This window comes from Mytilus galloprovincialis, chromosome 5, assembly GCF_965363235.1.
Source record: "Mytilus galloprovincialis chromosome 5, xbMytGall1.hap1.1, whole genome shotgun sequence".
NCBI lineage: Eukaryota > Metazoa > Mollusca > Bivalvia > Mytilida > Mytilidae > Mytilus > Mytilus galloprovincialis.
In genome coordinates, this window is record NC_134842.1 from 24,506,546 (window position 1) to 24,529,549 (window position 23,004).

The 23,004-nt window shown below is 32.4% G+C and overlaps 1 protein-coding gene across 2 annotated transcripts in view; it reads right to left on the minus strand.

Moving 5' to 3' along the window:
- The window catches only part of LOC143075455 (retinal-binding protein-like), a 44,324-nt gene that overhangs the window by 16,035 nt on the left and 5,285 nt on the right, over positions 1-23,004 (minus strand). The window contains exons 2-5 of one of the 2 annotated variants that reach the window (XM_076250864.1): positions 10,022-10,154; positions 3,728-3,787; positions 2,522-2,613; positions 950-1,013 (exon numbers count right to left, since the gene is read on the minus strand). In XM_076250864.1, the coding sequence (XP_076106979.1) occupies positions 950-1,013; positions 2,522-2,602 (145 nt within the window). In that variant the 5' untranslated portion in view covers positions 2,603-2,613; positions 3,728-3,787; positions 10,022-10,154. Of the gene's footprint in view, positions 1-949; positions 1,014-2,521; positions 2,614-3,727; positions 3,788-10,021; positions 10,155-23,004 lie in introns of those variants that run through there. The other variant, XM_076250865.1, reaches the window with a different exon arrangement.

The following is a 23,004-nucleotide window of genomic DNA, read 5'->3' on the forward strand; positions in this document are numbered from 1 at the left end:
TAGGATTATGGGAGAAAATGTACTTCAAATTAAAAAATAAACAGAAGAAGAATGTAGTGTTTGTGTGTGTGTGATTTGATTTTGATTTTTTGGTGTTTTAACGCCACTTTTAAGCACCGTATTTAGGTTATTTGGTGGCGGCCATTTTTTTTTTGGTGAAGGTTGCCGGAGTTCCTGTAGAAAACCACCGACCTTCGATAGGAAAACTGACAATCCTAGTCAGTTAAGATTGGAGGCCAGTGTAACCGCACGGGCAGGGTTCGAACTGACAACCTCAGTGTTGACTGGCTAGGGATTCTAGCAGTAGCTACTTAGACCACTCGGCCACCAAGGCCCTTGTGTGTAGGAAGTTGACACTATAATTTTGGATTAGTTTAAAAACAATTTAACAGATGTTGTTGAAATTTTTATATGGCTCCTTGGGCGTGGTCCTTGAAAACTAATACCATCTTGATAAACTAGCACTGACTAGCACTGACTGATATTATTCATATGAAATAAACAGTTGCTAATTTGAGATAACTTCATAATTTGGATTGAGCCATATTCAGAAATGTCTGTAATGACCAACAAATGCTTCCAATTTTGGATTGTTACTTATTTTGTCATATCCTAGCCTTTTTATGTTACTATACAGTGTGGGGTTTCTCATGACTAATGACCGTACGGTGACATATAGATTATTTTTTAATTATATTTATTTAGAAAGTTGTCTCATCAGAAGACCTACCACATCTCTTTATTCACTATGTGGTGTATTTAGGGACCAAACATATGACATCAAACGAACATGTACAATCTTTTTACTTAGAGGTGTCTTTGATACGTCATTTTAGCTCTGTAGCTATTATTGTCAGTGGTAGCATAGACTTCATCTGTCATAATATTTCATTTCATTTTAACCATGCATTTTATTTTTTATTTTATTTTAACCATATATATTTCTTACCTCGAAGAAACTTTTCCACATCATAATTAATAAGATCTATTACATCCTTAACATTTTCTCTAAACTAGAAATAAAAACAAAATAATGTTATTTTCCTATAGATCAATATGTAAAAATTGAAAGGTTTATGACCCAATTTAAAAGCTCACACTGATAAGAATGACAGTCACTGAAAAAAAAAAAAAACATTTTGGAGAGAGGAAAAAATCCCCCAAAACAGACACTCAAACACCTACATGTACGCATAACTGCTTTTTATCAAAGAATGTGCAATTTTTCAAAGACTTATTTTTCAACATCCTGAATGAGTCTAGAAATATTTGCCACTGGACGTTAGAAAAAGACAATAAATCAATAAATGCTTTGGATTTCGTCTTTCTACAACAGGAACGGATTTTTCTGCAGCTTTATTAGTCCAAACTGTCAAACAGTCGACTTTGTGTAGAGGTGTAGTATGATTTTAAACGATTATATAGCTTTATACTTTTGGTCCACAGCGTACCGAGTGATCAAGAGCGCTGGACACAGTGCAGGCGGTGTTGTCTCGATTACCCAATGGATTTATCTGTCGTAGAGCTGTGTCTTGTCTAGACGTATATATTTATTTATACTATTTTTTCCAGATATACGAGTCATACGATCTAGATTGGTATTATCAGTGAAATAAAGAATCTCTTCAGAGTTTAGTATGACGTCCATTATCACTGAACTAGTATACATATTTTGAGACTCACTATACAAATCCTTGCGTATCCGGACATAAAATTAGGACAAATTTTTAAAATTATTTGGATTATATAATTTATTAAACGAAATAAACCTCCTAAGTGTTTAAATGGACGTAATCCGAGACCTAGGTTTCAATTTTGGATATCGTGATGAAGAATATATGCTAAAATGACGTATTTAAAGGGGGTCTGTCGGTTTAATATGCGTATATATCTTCATATCAATTAAAGTCGGACATGTTCAACATTAACTGTTTGTATGCGAAATAATAAGACGGAGTAACTAAGTGCCATAAATTACAGATGTGCTCATGTGTATACATGGCATATTCGGTTGTATATCATTTACATTTACATCGCCAAAACGGGCCCTCACATTTATGGCAAGCCATTAACGCTTGACGGAATCCATTTAGTTCAGTAGATCATAAGAGGTGTCCGAATGACTATCCCATTTGGAAAATAATCATCTTTACGAGGCCGTGGAATACTATAATATTTTTTATTTGATAGGCATAATGGTGACTACACAAATGAATATAAATAAGATTTAAACAGGAGTTCTCCAACTGTAGAAGATTTTTCCGATTTTTATTTTCCGTGGAACGTTTTTGAAATGTTTATTTCACGTGTTTCCGTGTTCAGGGTCCCCCTTTACCACTCTCTTTGAATATAACCATAATTAACGGGGAATATATGTATAATTCCGAGACGCGCAATCTCTGTGCTTCTACTCGCTTTGACACATTCCCTGTTTCCTTTCTCAATTTTAATCTCTTGTATAGTATATGTTTCTGGTATTATATGTTTTTATAAAACATTGTTGGTGTGACATATATCCTACCTGTTGTAAAGCCTTGACTTCTTTTGCTGTTAAAGGCTTTCTCGTGTAATTGTTGTTCAAGTTGATCTCGGAATCAGTCATTTTGATAATTGCTGAAAATTAAATTATCATTATGCAAATGATCAAACAGACTCATATTATTTTAATAACTTGTTTCTAAATCCAATATAAATAAACTTGTTTAAACTAGACTCATATTTTCATTTATTGAGAAGATAAAACAGGTCAGGTAATAAAGTATATACTTTATCTGGCTTGAAATATATACATATTTTACAAATCTCCTGAACTACTGAGTACAGAACTTACAATTTGGAACAACCCCCAAATTAATATTTTCTTGCTTTCTGTCAAATGTATTTCATATTTTTTGTTGAACGAACATTGATCAATTGTAAACCAAACTTTAAAATGGTAAGACGTTTCATTTAGTTTGATGTCAATAAATCATACCAAACTATCATCGTTTCATAGCTTTACTGCATATTTCAAGCGAGAGAGCCGTGGTATAGTGATTAGTGCATCGGACTACTAACACAAAGGTTCCTGGTTCGATTCCCGTTTGGGATGAAAATTACAGGAACTCAATTTTCGGCTCTCCCTTGACGCCATCTGCGAGTATGGTCTTGAGGAAACAATGATAGTCCGTCGGAAGGGGACGACAAATGGCTGACCCGTGTTAAGAGAGAGCCATATCTCTTGCACGTTAAAGACACCCTTGTAGATTTCGAAAAAGAGTAGGCTAATGCCGCTACAAGGCAGCACTCGCACCCGCAAAGTAGAAAGGGATCAATATAAGTTGCAAAACTTGTTTCCCAATCCACTATAAATAAATATGTTTAAACTAAAACTAAAGACACATGTTATAAATCTATTAAAATAATAATTAAAATAACTTGCTTAAATTTCACACAGCTTTATTATCCCCTAACATGTAGCTTTCTTAAGAGGATTTTACATTGAATTAGATCAGAAATTCTAAAACAACGAAACACTAATTCAAGTCACACATGCAATTCTATCTAGTTTAACCCATTCATTGCACAGTGCATCTGTTTTCCCATCTATTATTAAATGTACACAATACACTATTTGATGACAACTAATTATTTGTCCGGAAATAAACCTATACAGTAATAATTATACAATCATTTTAACCTTGTAATATTCATTCATGTTACATGTACTACCTGTAAGAAAACTTACCGATTAGAGGCACGTGATCTTAGGTAATGCTTTCAAATTCCTGCTTTAGGACATTTCATTCTAAAAATGTAAATCACAAAATACGATTCGGATGTTTTAAAAACTCTGTTTAAAGGCTCCCTTTCTATGCAAAAATAATATATAGATTATAAGGCTTGTAAACATAATGGTGATTATCAGACCGTTACCTTATGTGTAAGCTAAGCGACCTTATTACCGCACAACTTTATTTTCATTTTGTCTCTCTATTCATTATTTTAATCTAAAGATTACCTTGCATAAGAAAAAAAAAGGTTACGTAACGTACCAATTGAACTCAATGTATCATAGGTAGGTCAAATGTGTAGCTAGTACAGATATCTCTCTTTCTTACATAGATAAAAAAGTTATAAAGATAAAAACAATACAAATTGACAACAATGAAATGTTTGTGCTTAAATGAAAACATAAGACTCATACAAGTTAATCATTTACTTCTCTTTTCAATCTAAGGTTATTTATCTATTCATACGTAAATCAAAAACAGCAAAGGATGGTGTTAATCATTCTTAACAGGTAATTAACAGTCTATTATATTTTTTTCCGAAATCTCAAAACGTATTGACAATTTGGCTTTTTTTCTTATAATTGTGTTCATAAAAATGCATACATACATGCATACCATCTTAGACAAAAAGAATGCTGTTTTTTTCGTAGAAATTTTTCACGTGTTTTTGTTTTCAAGCAAACTAGCTTAAGAAAATACCCAAAGAATTCTTTACTTTGTTGTTCAGTATAGTTTAAATTTTTAAATGCCCCAATAATCCAGTCGGATAAACATGATACATAACAATTAACTTGGTATTTGTAAAGCTTGTAGATTGTATAAATTCTTAAAGCTAGAAAAAAAGTATTAATGGCCGATAGCTACATGCTCTGTTAAGCACTGGGTATAAACAATGATCAAGCTTATAAAATGTTGTGGTTTAGTAAATCATGAGAACGAAGGAGTGTGAAACAAACAATGCATCTAAAGAGAGTAAGAAGATAATACTCCGGATGAGGTGCGACAACCAGATAAATAATAATATGTTAAGTGCATACCTAGAGATAATTCTACTTGAAAAAAGATTAACAATTTTGTTTAAATGAATCACGAGAAACAAGTCATCTATAAATCTATTATCAAATTGGTTCTACGATTTTAAATCATGTTTTTTTCCATTAAAACTGAGAAAACATGGCATATATCTTTTTGTTTCGTTTACTTAGCATAAGTCTATATCAATAGTAACAACAATTGATCATAATAATCAAAACTAAATTTCAACAGATAAAAATACCCAGACTAAAAAACGCAACCAAAATACCATCTGGTCAAAATACACAAACTTAATACCCTCTAATCACAATGAGCAAACTTAATACCATTTGATCACAATGACCAAACTTAATACAATCTGATCACAATACGCAAACTTAATACAATCTGATCACAATGACCAAACTTAATACAATCTGATCACAATACGCAAACTTAATACAATCTGATCACAATGACCAAACTTAATACAATCTGATCACAATACGCAAACTTAATACAATCTGATCACAATGAGCAAACTTAATACCATTTGATCACAATGACCAAACTTAATACAATCTGATCACAATACGCAAACTTAATACAATCTGATCACAATGACCAAACTTAATACAATCTGATCACAATACGCAAACTTAATACAATCTGATCACAATGACCAAACTTAATACAATCTGATCACAATACGCAAACTTAATACCATTTGATCACAATACGCAAACTTAATACCATTTGATCACAATGACCAAACTTAATACAATCTGATCACAATACGCAAACTTAATACAATATGATCACAATGAGCAAACTTAAAACCATCTGATCACAATGCGCAAACTAAACACCATCTGATCACAATACGCAAATTAAACACCATCTGATCACAATACGCAAACTAAACACCAACTGATCACAATAGGCAAACTAAAAACCATCTGATCACAATACGCAAACTAAACACCATCTGATCACAATACGCAAACTAAAAACCATCTGATCACAATACGCAAACTAAACACCATCTGATCACAATACGCAAACTAAACACCATCTGATCATAATACGCAAACTGTACCACATGATCGAAATACTCATAATAAACAACAACGGATCATTCTGCTACTCAAAATTCAGACCATCTGTTCACAATACTAAAAAAATTATAAACACCAATTGATAAAAAAAACTTAAAATATGTTGTACACACATATTGGACGTAATTATAAAACTAGATATCAACTAAATACAATACTGCAACTTAACAAAAACTGAGCACAGAGGAAAAGTTAGATTATAAATACCAACTAATCAGAACACGCAAAATACAATGTAAAAACCAAGAAATAAGAACACTCAAAATACGTTGTAAACACTTGCTGATCAAAATACTCAAACTAAACACCTACTGATCAAAATACTCAAACTAAACACCTGCTGATCAAAATACTAAAACTAAACACCTACTGATCAAAATACTCAAACTAAACACCTACTGATCAAAATACTCAAACTAAACACCTACTATCAAAATACTCATATTAAACACCTGCTGATAAAAATATTCAAACTAAACACCTACTATTCAAAATACTCAAACTTATCACAATACTCAAACTGCTGATCAAAATACTCAAACTAAACACCTGCTGATCAAAATACTCAAAGTAAACACCTACTGATCAAAATACTCAAATTAAACACCTACTGATCACAATACTCAAACTAAACCCCTACTGATCAAAATACTGAAACTAAACACCTACTGATCACAATAATCAAAATAAACCCCTACTGATCCCAATACTCAAACTAAACCCCTACTGGTCAAAATACTCAAAGTAAACCCATACTGATCATAATACTCAAACTAAACACCTACTGATCACAATACTCAAACTAAACCCCTACTGATCAAAATATAGAAATACGCAAGCTACACACCTACTGATCAAAATACTCAAACTAAACCCCTACTGATCAAAATATAAAAATACGCAAACTACACACCTACTGGTCAAAATACTCAAACTAAACCCCTACTGATCAAAATACTCAAACTAAACACCTACTGATCACAGTACTCAAAATGAACACAAACTAAACACAATACGCAATGTGGAAAGTAAACACCAACTAATCAGAATATTCAAAATATTCTTCTTTTCTTCTTGGAAGTCCAGATACAACAAACCCATGGTATAATATTGAAAATTATACCAAAGATAGCTATGGTATAAGATTCGGTAACTGAGGTTTATACTGTGGTTGCATTTCCATAGGCTCTAATGTACAGCTTTAGGTTAATCGTAACTTACTGTACATTCAAAATAAACACAACATTTTATTTTTATGAAGCAAATGTTTTTTCTTCAGATTTTCTATGAAGTACAAAGTTCACGGACTTATTCTATTTATATATGTAATGGAAGATTTTTGACGCAATTCGTGTCATTAAAGAAAACTTGTCAATGGAAAAAAAAATCGACAAAATGAGACTTGCTCATGACGCAAAACATGAAATATGATTATATACATGTAAGTATATATCTTGTTTTGCTAATTAGTTAAAAAAAAAAAAGAATCAATTCATTCCAACTATATGCATTATATCAGAGAATGTATAATTTCGAACCATACTGTGTCTGCAATATATTGTTAACTAAAAATGTAATTAAGGATATGATAAAGAGTGCTTTGCTATTGATCTATATAAAGATGAATGCTATAATAAGTACGTTTCGAATGAATATGCCAAATTACATACTTATAAATTGTTTATAACAGAGCTTAAAGTAGAATATCATATATGTCAAAATATTGCTGGACATTATAGGAGCCTATTTGCATAATTTCGCAGTGGTGATGTGCTTTAAAAAATGAATCTGTCAGGTATCAAAACTTACAATATTATGATATAGGTGGTTTTAATTGTAACGATAATGTAATAGAAGATGAAAACATGTAATTTTGAGTTGTCCATTATATGCAGATTTAGATCCTGATTTGTTTAGTCATTCTAATTTTTCATGATTTTAATAGAGAATCCCAGATGACAATATTCTTATTAAAGGAGCTACCATTTGATTTTTTTTCCTTAATTTTAAATTTTGTTTTAGTTGTAATTTCTGTCCTGTCTTTTTATTTTGCACTCTATTCGGTCCTGCCTTTTTCTATCAGTTTATTCCGATTTTTTTACATTATTTGTACTCCTGCCTTTTTTTCCAAGTTATTGGTACTGTCTTTTTTAAAACTCTAAACTCCTGTCCTATATTTCATTCATTAGTTCCAAACAGAATATATCAAACCATGTGTTCCTGATAAACTAAATGGCATATAGATTTTGAAAGATATTTGTTCCAACAGGAACAGATATCACAGCATTGTTTATTACAAAGTTTCCAGAGGATTTCTGTTAGGAGGAGCACATTTACGTTTATGAGTCGTTTATAAATCAATTTTGTCACATATTTCAAATGTATCTAAATAGCACCATCAAGTTTATTTTCACAGTCTGCAATAATATCTAGTGTGAAACACACAGAAGCCTGTTAGTGTAATGGTGTAGTTTTATATCAAGTTGTTATCATGGCAGAGTACGTTGTAATACCGACTTAGCTAAATTCTTATCATGTCAGCCATTTCGTAATTACGACTAAACTTACTCGTTACCACGACTTAGATGATAGCTCATTATAAATAATGAAGACTTTGCAAATTATCTAAGTCGTTATATCAAATTCAGCCAATGCGCAATAACGAGTTAGCCTAGTCGTTTTTAAGAGTTTCTGAGTCAGGATAAAGATTTAGAATAAAACAGAACTGAAGGTTCATCTTTCAGTGGCTGTCTGCAAGAAGAGCTATTTTGTATCTAATGAAACAATATATATACAAAGTCTATAAAGCTATATAACTTCATTCATATAGTGTTGATCTTAGAAACAACATCTTTTTCTGTTCATTTTTGTTATGATATGGTATACATGTATATACATACAAATCTGTACTTCGCATGAAAGATGTGTTTATTTTTCAAGTATTTTTGTGCAGGTTTCTTTCTACAGGTAACAGTTTTAGACTTGCTGCTTCTATTTCTTTATCATAAAAAAAATGAGTAAAGAATTCATATTTCATATTTCAACAAAATTCTAAGCACTGTCCTCTTTAGCCTAAAGTTAGAAATAAGGATACATACATTTTTGGTATATTTCTATTTATAATGCTGTCACTTGCTCAAGATTCTAAGTCCCCATATTTGTGCTTAAGGAGCAACCATTTATATCATTAAGAACTAATTTTGTCATTGTATATCATTAAGAATTAACAATAATCATTGAAATATATTGTTTGTAACTATACTGCTCTCTTAGGGCGTCCTTGATTGACAATAAAAATATTGTATTGTAAATGTACTGTACAGTCATAAAATTATACGAAAAAAAATTAAACTTCAAAAAGGAGAGGGGTAATTTTTTTTCCAAATTCAAATTATTTTTTTTTTCAAATTCTTTATATATAATTCTTCACTATGAGGTATGAGGGAAATCTGCAATAAGAATATTTATATATTTTATTTTGTCATCTGTTGTACAAGATTTTTTTTTTCATCAAATTGGGTATCAGAATTATTTTTCTTAAATCCATAACTCCTTTTTAAAGTTAAATGTGTGTTACCTTATCTAATTTGTTTCGGTGTGAGTGTTAAATTTATATATGCCGAGAACGAATAGCTAAGGTGTTTAAACGGATTAGGTTATAAACATATTAAAATGTTTTAAGCGAAATACTGATTATTCATACATAAATTATGATTTGACAAATAACAACTTGTACACAACACGTGTATATTTTTATACTAGTGTGAAGCTATTTATATAATGCTTAGCGTGTGTTTTTACGTTTGATGTTTGATGGGAATTTCAAATCAATCAATTGTTTATTTTGACAAGTTAAAGATTAAATTTAGTAAACAGTCAAAGTAATGAAAGCTTTAAAAGCATTGAACATAACAGAAATTTTACAAGTGGCATTGTTGATAAGTTTGTATTGATGTGCTAATATTAATTATTTACACTACGAATAGGTCTAATACACATTAGCGAGAAACGGAAATCGATAGAAATTATATATTTATTACTGTGATAATTATACTTTATTGAGAAAAATGTGTTTTTGGTCATTTATCAAAACAATTATTTAAATATAAATCTAACCTGTTTTTGTATTTGTCCTCTGGTTTGTAAATCATATGGAGCATATCGATCAGAATAGTATGTCGTAATGGCACATGACACCTTTAACCAGTTGGTCAAGACAGGTGACATAGGTAAACTCAAGTAGACAAATCTGAAAATGCAGATCAAATGGTTGACTAAACTCCATGTATGGCTAAACTATTTACACAATTCTGTCCAAATGTTGCATGCAATTTATTTTGTGGTAATTGAAAATATTTCATGACAAATAGTTCGTTGGATGATTTGTATAATCGGTTATATAATTGGGAAAATTAACCATTTGATTCAAGTGAATCACATTTTGCAATAAATGGCTTCACATGATGCTTACGTCACCTAGCAACCACATCACTTTGGAAAATATGTTTTATTCTAAATATTTTTACTAATTCGCTCGGAACCTAAGAAAACAAATATATTCCGAATTGTTATTCATTAAGCTTGAATTCGCACGAGCTTGAGTTATCTGCTTTGTATGTTGCAACTTTCAATGTCATATTAAGTACCGGTCTTTGTAAGAATCATGCAGGTTCCTGTTGATAGGCGATTCATGACCCATCTTCAAATGTCTTTATATTTTGTTTATGAGGAGGGTATGGTATGAAAATAAGTTTCATGTATTAATTTTTTTCTTTTGAACCTTGGTTGCCATGGAAACCATCCTTACAAAATTTTGCCTAAAAACGTTCATAAGTAGCCTTTGAAAATTGAAATATAAGGGGTTTTAAAGTCCCATAGAAATAAAGTTAATCAATACAAAAAATATGTATATTTACAGTATTGACAAACAAAACCCCTAACTATACAAAAACGTTAAAATTTTGAATTTACAAAATATTTTGTTTCCATACCAACCATTTAAAAATGTGTTAAAATTCGAAAATGAAAAATTTCAAAAAATCTTTAATTTTAAATCTGTTTATCTCCCAAGACCAACAATACCGTGAAATGTCATTGACAAATTTTGAAAGACCACATTCTATATATTGATAAAATAAAAAGAAAGTCGTGTGTTTTTTTTTCTTTAAAAAAATAATTTTAGTCAAAAATTGTCAATTTTCACCAAAATTCAGATTACCAAACAGATGAATACTGAAACATTTTGAACTGAAAAAGCTAAAACATTCCATTTATACGTGCATTTCTGACACAAATTTGGTAATTATAAATGAGAATATATGATTGATAGAGATATTTTGGTAGAGAAGGAATTTTTTTTTCTCTGGGCATGGTGCCACCCCCCCCCCCCTTTTTTTTCAAAATTCAAAAAATTATTAAAAATTTAAAAGATGGAATTCAATTGTGAACATTTTGAGCATTAAAACATGAAATTTCTTCAAAGGGTGAGAGCAATAATAGAAACCCCCTACACCATTTTTATACGACCCCAAAAAAATTTTGGGATCGTATAATGGTATGATGTCGTCGTCTGCGTCGTCTGCGTCGTCGTCGCCCGAAGACACATTGGTTTCCGGATAATAACTTTAGTTTAAGTGAATAGATCTTCATGAAACTTTTTCAGAAGGTTCAATACCACAAAAGGAAGGTTGGGATTGATTTTGGGGATGATGGTCCCAACCGATTAAGAATTAGGGGCCCAAAGGGGCCCAAAACAAGCAATGTTTTAGTTTCAGGATAATAACTTGTGTAGAAGTATTTCAATTGCTCTGAAATCATATCGCAATGTTTAAAACCACAAGTAGAAGGTTTGGATTCATTTTAGGGGTAATGGGGCCAAAGTTTAGGAATTAAGGGCCAAAAAGGGGTCAAAACAAGCATTTTTTCTAGTTTCAAGACAATAACTTATGTGTAATTGTACGGATCTCTCTGAAATTGTACTACAATGTTCAATACTGCAATGGATAACATGGGATTGAGTTTAAGGGTTATTGCTCCAAGGGGGGTTAAAAAAATTGGGGGGGGGGATTTTTTGTTTACGATTTTTGAAGGGCTTCCTTTTTTTCAAAATTTTTCAAATTTCGAATTTTGAAAAGTTTCAAGAAGAAATCTTCAATTGCACAGTATTGTGCAATAGATTTGTTAGATCTTTGACCACATTAATTTTGTGACAAAAACCTATATTATTTCAAAAATTTGATCACAATCCAAATTCAGACAGAATCAAACTTGAATATTGTGACCAAATTTGCCCTAACTGTTCAGGGTTCAACCACTGGGGTTTTATAAAGCTGCGCCCTGCGGAGCACCTGGTTATATATTAAGATCTTTTTTTAGAAATGGGGAATGTGTCAAAGAGACAACAACCCAAGCAATCAACAGAAAATAGCCGAAAGGCTGAAAACTGAATGAAGGATAGCTGCGTCCCTAATTACACTTCTTTTGTGCAAATTGAAATTTAGAATCTTTAAGTGCTATTTCATGGTCTTTAAAATTGACTCTGTCCTTGTTTCATAAATTTCGCATCAATGATTATTTGTGTCTTTCAATATATATCAATGAGTGGCTTAAAAATTCCATTTAAATGTTCTTTGTATCTGTCGTTTTTTCTTCAAAAGCAAAAAAATGCATTTTACCCCTATGTTCCATTTTAGCCATAGTGGCTAAGTTTCTTGAAGTACAAGGAAATAAAATACAAAGTTTATACAAGATACTCCCAAGTTGGGCCGAAATCGATTTAGCATATTCAGAAGAAGACTTTTTTTAAAGTAAGCAAACTAGATGAACAAATTGTGAAAAAATTCTTTAAAGGGCTATAACTCCAGAAGGATTCAATTGACAATTTTGGTCATATAAACTTATTTGTAGATCTTACTTTGCTGAAAGTTGTGCTGTTTACAGTTTATCTTTGTCATTAATAATATTCAAGATAATAACCAAAAACTGCAAAATTTCCGTACAATTAACAATTTAGTGGCCGCAACCCAACAATGGGTTGTTAGATTCATCTGAAAATTTGCTCTCAAGGCTTTAGTGTTTGAGATATAAGCTACACACTGCATGTTACCCCTATGTTCTATTTTTACCCATGGTGGCCATGTTTTTTTACAAAATTGAAAATAAAACACAAACTTTATTCTAGATATCCTAAGGATCATTCAGTTTAAGTTTTACTGGAATTGGTTCAGTAGTTTCAGTGGAAATGTTTCAAATATTTAACACCGAACAGACGACGACGGACGCCAAGTGATGGCAAATTTCACAGTTCCTTTGAAACGGTGAGCTAAAACAAACTACGTCCGTCCTATTAGAAATAAACTGAAAATAAAAAATTAAAAACTTGTACCATCGAGAGCGCTAACGAGGCCACTTTCCATAAATTTTAATATTTTTAAGGGTCATAACTCTTTAAAAAAAGTCCATTGTCCATCATTATAGAACTTAATTTCGAATTTTTTATTTAAAAAAATACTATTTTTGATATAACAAAAATAAAAAAATATTTTATTTTTTTTGTCTTAAAACAGTGGTTTTGATAAGAAAATAACACTCTGTAAAGATTAGACCAATGGACAGTTTTAAGCTTGGTACAGTGCATCCAATTTCATTATCTATGGAAAATACATTGCCTTGTATCGTTTCTTTTGTGGACTAGTATACTATTGCGCAGAGTCAGATTATGTACACATAATGGCTGTTACTATTTACCTCCAATGTAAATCGACATGTACATCAAAACCTTTATGCAAACACTTATTTGTCACTATGTCAATTTAACTGGGTTAAAATTGAAATTGAAGAAGAACTACAGAACCTTTCTTTCTATTCTAATATATAATAAATTAATCTAACTTATGTAAAAGATTTGAAATACATGCGGAATGTGTCCATTGGACACAGATGATGCTCCCGCTTGCATATCATAAAAGTTATAAACGGACATAACTGAAGAACAGTAAAAGTGACACTTACCAATTGTGTACTAACTTTTATGGTGATAAGTATTGTGTAAAAGTTTCATAACATTTTGTTGAGGCAAACTAAAGAAAGAAATACAAAACAAAAAATTCAGCAACTTTTTTCCTCTATAAAGAGGCATTGCATAGAACAGTGAAAGTGACACCACCAAAATTCAAAGTTGATCTGTATTTGGTGGTTTTAAGCATTGTGTAAAATTTTAATAACATCTGGTAAAGACAAACTAAAGTTAGAGAACATAAACGGAAAATTCAGCAATTTTTCTATCTGTAAAGGGGCATAACTCTTGGACGGTTTAAGTGACACCACCAAAATTCAAACTAAGTCTGTGTTTTATGGTAATAAGCAATGTGATTAAGTTTCATAACATTTGTTTGAGGCAAACTAAAGATAGAGAACAGAAACCAACTTTGGGACGTACTGAAGGACGGACAATGGTAGACCTTAATGCCCCCTCCGCCACTGCGGGGGCATAAAAATGTGTAAATATAACAATTGATTAAATTAGGCAAAATTCAATGAATGGTCATTGCACATGGTTGTCATAAAGGTTTGAGAATCAAAACAGTATATAATAGTTAGGACCAGCAAATTGTCCTCAAGGCCACAAGGAAAATATGTTTTGAGAACCATAAAAAAAAATCGATTATTCTGCCGTATACAAATAATAATCAGTTAGGTTTTTAAAAATAATAATAATAGACAAGCTGTCCTTTTCCACCATATACAATAGAAACATTGACAAATTCTTGCACAATTTAATGTAGATCGTTGGTATATTTTTCCTCAGATAGAACATGTAGAATTTGTATGCCCCCACCGTAGCAAAGGGGGCATTAAGTTGTACCCTTGTCCGTAAGTACGTCCGTTCCAGAGTTATACCATTATATAAATGGAAAAAAAGTGCTGACTTTTTTGTTTCCGTTCTCTAACTTAAGTTCATGAAGTTTGCCACAAATGTTTTGAAACTTATACACAATGCTTATTTCCATAAAATTCAGAACAGTTAGAATGTTATTGGTTTAACATGTACTGTCGATAAGTTATGCCCCTTATAAATTGGAAAAAATGCTGAATTTTCCGTTTCCGTTCTCTCTTTTTCGTCTGTCTGACATAGTTCATCTTACACTGACCTCATTTTCTTAGAACATTGATAATGTTAAGTTAATATGATACTTGTATTAAAATCTTTACATAACACTTACAGAGTTTCAAAAGTAATTCAATGATAAATAAAACCAACCAGACATTTCAGGGTGAACCTTCTTGCTTAGCAGATCTTAGTCTAGGTTTAAAGTTTTTAAAGCATCAATCTGTTTCAAAAACCAACAATGAGTTGCATTAAATTGTTCCTGTAACTTTTTTATAGCCATTTTGAAAGACAAAGTATCCTGAGCTATTTTTTTTGAAATGTTCATTAAGATTTGTTTTTCTAGATAATCATGTTATGCTCATTGTTGAAGGATATACGGTGACCTGTGGTTGTTTATTTCTATGTCTTTGCTCTTTGGTGGAGAGTTAATTGTCTCATTGACAATTACAACACATCGTCTTATTTTTATACATAGACTTACTAGTAATTAAGTTTTGGGTTCAACATTATTCTTTTTCACTGACAGCATCAGTCTTAGATACGACAACGGGTTATGCGTATTACCAATTTTTTTTTAAAATTCTGAGAAATCTTACATATTGAAGGGAGGGGGTACATATGCTGCCCTCAACTTTAGAAGTTGTGTTATGCTTAAATTCTTAAAATACTTAGTTCACAAGTAAACTAAATGAGATACCACGTTTTTTTTTCAACAAATTTTATAATTTTGAAAATTAAAAAAAAAAATCGAAAAAAGGGGGGTGGACCGTACCCAGAGTGATGATTTTTCATTTTGTGCAAGTCTATCTTCATTTACTATATATTTTTGTTTAAAATTAACAAATGCGTGTCAGAATTGCACATATAAATGGAATATTTTAGCTTTTTAAGTTACTAAATGTTTGATTATTCATCTGATTGTTAATCTGAATTTTGGTGAAAATTGACAATTTTTGACTAAAATTTTTTTTTTAAAGAAAAAAAAACGCACGACTTTCTTTTTATTTTATGAATATATAGAATGTGGTCTTTCAAAATTTGTCAATGACATTTCATGGTATTGTTGGTCTTGGGAGATAAACAGATTTAAAATTTAGGAGTTTTTGAAATTTTTCATTTTCGAAATTTAACACATTTTTAAATGGTTGCTATGGAAACAAACTATTTAGTAAATTCACAATTTTAATGTTTTTGTATAGTTTGGGGTTTTGTTTGTCAATACTGTAAATATACATATTGTTTGTATTGATTAACAATATTTCTATGGGACTTTAAATTCCCTTATTTTATATTTTCAAAAAGGGTCTTTTTTCACATATTCAAGCAAAATGTTGATTTGATGGTTACCATGGCAACGGGCATAATACAGGGAAAATAAAGACAGAATTTTACTCATCTACCAAAGTTCTTATGATATAGGGCAAAAAAAATTACTTCTGTGACATGTCATGAATCACCTTCTGCATGATTTTTACAAAGACAGGTACTTAAATAGTCACTGAAAACTGTGTCGTACCTTTGTGTATGTTTTTTGACGACGACGATTTTTTTTGAACGACCTTGACAACCCATGAGGGTCCTTCCTGTACGGTCGTCTAATGATATTTGATATTATGACCAAAAGGAGAGGTATGTGAGTTATACTACCAATTTAGGACGAATTCCTCCCCCTCCCACCCATTGGCAAATATTAGGACATCTGAAAGTTAAAATAGTATTGCAGTTTTCAAAGTAAATGACAAGCAAATTTAAACATTCAATTTGTCTTATGACATATTGTCCCTTAATACAATTTTTCATAATGAGTTGTCCACATCTATAAAAAAAAAAATGGTCAAGAAAAGGACAGATTAAAGGGAGGTTATCCAAAGTTACATTTTGTGCATCATGATATTGTAATGAGACAATATTTCATTGAAGGAGTTTCATGAAATTTTGTCTTATGATATCGAGGTTATAAAAATGATATTTTTGACAATGATATTATTTTTCGTGTTCTATTTATTGATAATGACAGAAGTCTAATAATGGACTTCTGATAATAACAAGCATGTATATCACACGTAATTGACAGTAAAATTTCATACATTTAAACCAAGGACGCATAGCTAACATTCTAATATACGTCCTAGGTTTAAACAGTATCCGTATGATATGGTACACTTAACATGTTTGACTTTAATCTTTTATAAATGAAACTTTGAATTTTGCTTATGATGAAATGTAATATATTTTTGTTTCTAATATCAAATGCTTGTTGTACAAAATATTTTCAAGTTTGAATTTATACATAATTGTGCATGCTCCTAGCTTGTCTACTATAGACGAGAACTATTTGATGCAACACTTCACTTGTCTATACATATATTTCAAGAACAGCCTGATAATTCTTAACATTAAAAAAATACTAGCATAATTTCATGGCGTATGATCCGCAGGGAAGAATTATACTTTGATAAGGAAATATTGACAGGGACAGAATTTCACTGTGAACTTTTGTTCCGAAGAGCCAGATAAAAAATCATAGAGAAAGACACTATTTCATTATGAAGTATAAGTTTCCTCAGATAGAGACTGCGGGAGTAAAATCAATGCACAGTTCATACCGGTGTCCTATAGCCATTCTTCCCATGCCAATTTTTCCGGGGGAAAAATCTGGAACGATCCAATATTTCCCCCGGAAAAATTGGCATGATCCAACTTTCCCCTCTGCTTTATAGGGGAAAAACGAGGGTCAGGCCAATTCCCCCTTTTTTGCGTCATGAGAAGCTAGTTTTCCCCTTGTAATATAACATTCTCTTGGTATCATTGACGATATGAATACATTTACTTAAACCACTTCTGGTCAGTTTGAAGATTTTTCCCTGGACAGACATCTTTGATGTCTCTGACATACTATAGTGAAATGACTTTACATGATAAATCATGTCTGTACCACAAATAAAAGAACCCCTCAAAGGCACGGATAGAGAAAAATACTCGTCGCCTTAAAACTTTCATTCAAGAGAAGAAGTCCAATACGGGTGAATATTCATCAAACCTAGAGGAGGTATGTACACCCTCTCCAACCAGCATGGAAGGCGTTGAAATACTGGAACTATCCCCATTCGTGTGAGTTGTTCAAGATCTACAAATATATCGCGCTTGCCCTAAAGCTAGATCACAATGCCGATCAGACCAACTCGATCAATCCCGATCAAGACAAAATAAGCGATCGGGAGACTGGTCTGGCTCACTCGACAACAATGTTCGGGTGATCTGCCTTGGTCGTCATCGGTCTGACTTTCTACTCGAGAGTTTTTGATATCAAAAACATTCTAGTAAGGATCGAGAAGCCAGTCACTCGAGAAGAGATCGGGGATTTGTCGAGTATCGGTCGATCGCGAATTGATCTAGAAAGGATCGTGAAGAGATCGAGTTTGGTCGGAATACGAATAGTTTACCGATCAGTACTCGATTATTTCGATCTTTGATCGACTTATATCAGATAATTTCCCGATCAACGCCAACCTGTTCGATGTGTGGTCAAGATTAACTCGACCAATGCCCGATCGCTTCATAACCATTGCGACTTCTATATTTTTTTCATCCCAGACGAACTCGACCAATACCCGATCTCTACGCGACCACATTCGACCACTCTTCGATCTCTACTCAGCCATACACGATTCTCCAAAAGTGTGTGCAGCTCTGATTAACTCTCATAACTTTGCTTCTGCAAAACTATATTGTCTCTATTTTTTTTAACTATACACAAATTCCTCCATGTACAGTACGCGCCTGTACATTTGCAAGGAGGTGTAAAATTTTAAAAGAGAGACAACAGATACCAAAAGAACAATCAAACTTAAAGGTTGAAAACAAACCGACACAGCAATAGCGAAAACCGAAAGCCGAAGAGAAGACAAACAACAGTCTACAAAACAAAACATAGAAAACTAAAAACTTAGCAACACGAAACCCAATAAAACCAGGTACATGTATGATCTCAGGTGTTTCGGATTGAAAGTAGATCCTGCATTTTGACCCCAGAGGATTATTCTTATATTAAAGTAATTGTGCATTAAAATTCATTATAAGACAGCTGAGGACTAATTCAGCCTTCAAAGTTAAGAACATCCATATATTTTACTTGACGTTTAATATGCTATTTTTGTTTCACTGTCCTTTTATTCCGTGTGTCCAGATTTTTTTGTAGTATCACAATAAGAAGATGTGGTATAATTGTCAATGAGACAGGAGATCAAATGACACAGAAATTAACCACTATATGTACATGTCACCGTACGCGTACGGTCGAATGTTTACACTTTTTTGTATACGGTTGTTGATTTTTGTGATTACAATTTCTACTGCCCACACAGTGGTCGCCGTGTCAGCCACTGCATCATCTAGATTCTCGACACCCTTTGCTGTCTACCCATTTTGTTCGTCTTCTACACTTTCTTTAAAGCTCCGTCACAGCTTTTTTGAAACCTGTCTATCTGAGCTCTAACCACCTTGTCAAATAATTCAACTGCTTTATTTCCATGTAGATACTTAAAATGTATATTTTTTCTCAGACAATCTGGGAACTACTGAATCTAACCAAATAAACGGATAATCTGTACATATGGGACACAGATAATGTCATAGTTTGCATATAACGCTATACAGAGTCATTACTCAAGAACGATATAAGTGACGCCAACAAAATTCGCACTTGATCGGTATTTTATGGTATAACGCATTGTGTATACGTTTCATAGAATTTGATTGAGGCACAATAAAATTATAGAGAACGGAAACTAATTGTTTGGACGTACGTATACGCACGTACGGACGGACATGGGTAACTAATGATACAACTATCCACCATAGCTGGCTATAAAATGCTCCGACCATTAAAATTTGAAAACAATTCAAACAAAATAATTTACGAAATAAAACATGACAGACATGAACCATGAGCAACAACCACTGTACTACATGATTCAGGCTTTGGTATGGGCATTGACACAAACAATGTGGCGACCATAACCTCAACCCTCCCCAATGAACCCAACCTAGGACAGCACAACGCAAGAAAAAACTGTAAAATACCAGTTACAATTGGCTTCCCTAAAACTGTTGGTACGGTGCACAATAAACTGTAATTTGTAGACTCGTCGATATAAAGACAGGCATGCAGTTGAGAATGCATAAAGACTAGGGACACAAAGAAAGACAGATTAGTTGACCCAAAGACAGACCGATAAACCTGTAAACAGATTTGTGTTAATGTAAAAGAACTAAAATGTGTATATATAAACATATTTCTAACACTGTTCGGTTTAATTTTCAGACATATATATATATATATATATATATATATATATATATATATATATATATATATATATATATATAGTCTGAAAATTACACCAAACAGTGTTAGAGTTAGATTTTATACTGACAAATTTTTGTCCGTCCCTCAGCGGGATTCGAACTCACACCTTTGATACACTACAGCACCAATCGCTTAGCCTCATGTCCAGCGCTCTAGACCACTCGACCACATCCGCTATATAAAAATATAACTTCAATAGTCGTAGTGTTACCTTGTCACGGAAGGCGAATCTAGAGATAGACATGAGACACGTGTTTTTTAAGCGTGTATATATATAACTAAATTGTATCTTCTTTTGAGGCGGGATGTATAGAGACACAGACACGTTAATTTTTATCTCTATAGAAGTCGCTCTTCACTATCCTACTACCTGTCGATACATTTATTTTTGGCATTGCACAAGTCATGTCTTCTCTGACTGTTCATGACGATAAAATACTAAATCCCTGGGATGTGTTTTAGTTGATTTTAGTCTCTGATGCATGTTTTTTTTTTATTATTAATTGTTTTTGGCTTTTAACTAGCTGTCAGTAACTTCAAGAACTCTCAAATCGTATTTTCTTGTTAATTCGACCTGTTGATACTGTTTATAATGCTTTTTTGTTATTTTATATTAATATGGATCTTGTCTATATACCAGATTATTTGGAATGTCTTCTAATTTCCACTTCTTCTTACTACATTTGTATAAACTTTAAGATTTACCTGTATTTTTAAAACCGTTTTTTTTCGAAAGTGATTATTTCGAAGGGTTGTCTTGCCATGGCTTTGTTTGGACTTGTTTGTTTGCTTTTTGGCCTTGAATGTTTGTCCCTAATATTTTATTTACTGTGCATTTACATTCAGATATCGCAGATCAAATTTATTCGTTCATAGTGTATTAATTTACGTTTTTTGATTGAGTTAAGCCTGGCAATTGATATTTTAACGTGTGTTTTTCTATATTGTGATGTTATATTATTGTTTCAGAAAAAGGGAAGGTTTGGTACCATTAAAACGTTTAATCCCGCTGCAAATGTTTGCACCTGTCTTAAGTCAGGAATCTGATGTACAGTAGTTGTCGTTTGTTTATGTAATTTATACGTGTTTCTCGTTTCTCGTTTTTTATATAGATTAGACCGTTGGTTTTCCCGTTTGAATGGTTTTACACTAGTAATTTTGGGGCCCTTTATAGCTTGTTTTTCGGTGTGAGCCAAGACTCCGCTTTGAAGGCCGTACATTGACCTATAATGGTTTACTTTTTTAAATTGTTATTTGGATGGAGAGTTGTCTCATTGGCACTCACACAACATCTTCCTATATCTATGTAGTGAAATCTATAATATAGGGCGAAAGATTTGCATGGGGGAAACGTGACTATATGTATACGTATTGTCAAATTTCCCAAGGGGGGGAGAATGGCCATAGGGGAAGAATGGCTGTATAACACCGGCTCTCGTAACGAAATTGTGTTAAAGATACAAGGGCTAAAATAAATGACTGGAAAATCTAATTCATCATCTTTGAATTATGAAATGACAACAATCAAAATGGACACTTATAACTATTTAATGTTTATTAATCAAGAGGATGCGTTTAAGCCTTCCTTATCGAATGTTGATGGCTAGTGTTATTTTGAAAAGAATGGCGTATACAAGGATTTGTATAGTGAGACTCACTATACAAATCCTTGCGTATCCGGACATAAAATTAGGACAAATTTTTAAAATTATTTGGATTATATAATTTATTAAACGAAATAAACCTCCTAAGTGTTTAAATGGACGTAATCCGAGACCTAGGTTTCAATTTTGGATATCGTGATGAAGAATGTATGCTAAAATGACGTATTTAAAGGGGGTCTGTCGGTTTAATATGCGTATATATCTTCATATCAATTAAAGTCGGACATGTTCAACATTAACTGTTTGAATGCGAAATAATAAGACGGAGTAACTAAGTGCCATAAATTACAGATGTGCTCATGTGTATGCATGGCATATTCGGTTGTATATCATTTACATTTACATCGCCAAAACGGGCCCTCACATTTTTGGCAAGCCATTAACGCAAGACGGAATCCATTTAGTTCAGTAGATCATAAGAGGTATCCGAATGACTATCCCATTTGTAAAATAATCATCTTTACGAGGCCGTGGAATACTATAATATTTTTTATTTGATAGGCATAATGGTGACTACACAAATAAGATTTAAACAGGAGTTCTCCAACTGTAGAAGATTTTTCCGATTTTTATTTTCCATGCAACGTTTTTGAAATGTTTATTCTCGTGTTTCCGTGTTCAGGGCCCCCCTTTACCACTCTCTTTGAATATAACCAGAATTAACGGGGAATATATGTATCAATTCCGAGACGCGCAATCTCTGTGCTTCTACTTCGTAAAGCTGTACATATGCTTGTTTGTTGGAAACTTGCAAAAAATACCAAATAAAACCTTCGGCTTAACCAAGTTCGTTATTTCACCCAAGATACCCTACGAGCAAGAAACTTAGCCGACCGTGCAAGGGGTGTTTAGCCCGCCAATCAAGGTCGTCAAAATTTTCATCGTTCGTTAGCCCGAAACTTCCGAGGAAGTTCTTCTTATTTTGTATAAATATTACGTAAGAACTAAATGATTGAAT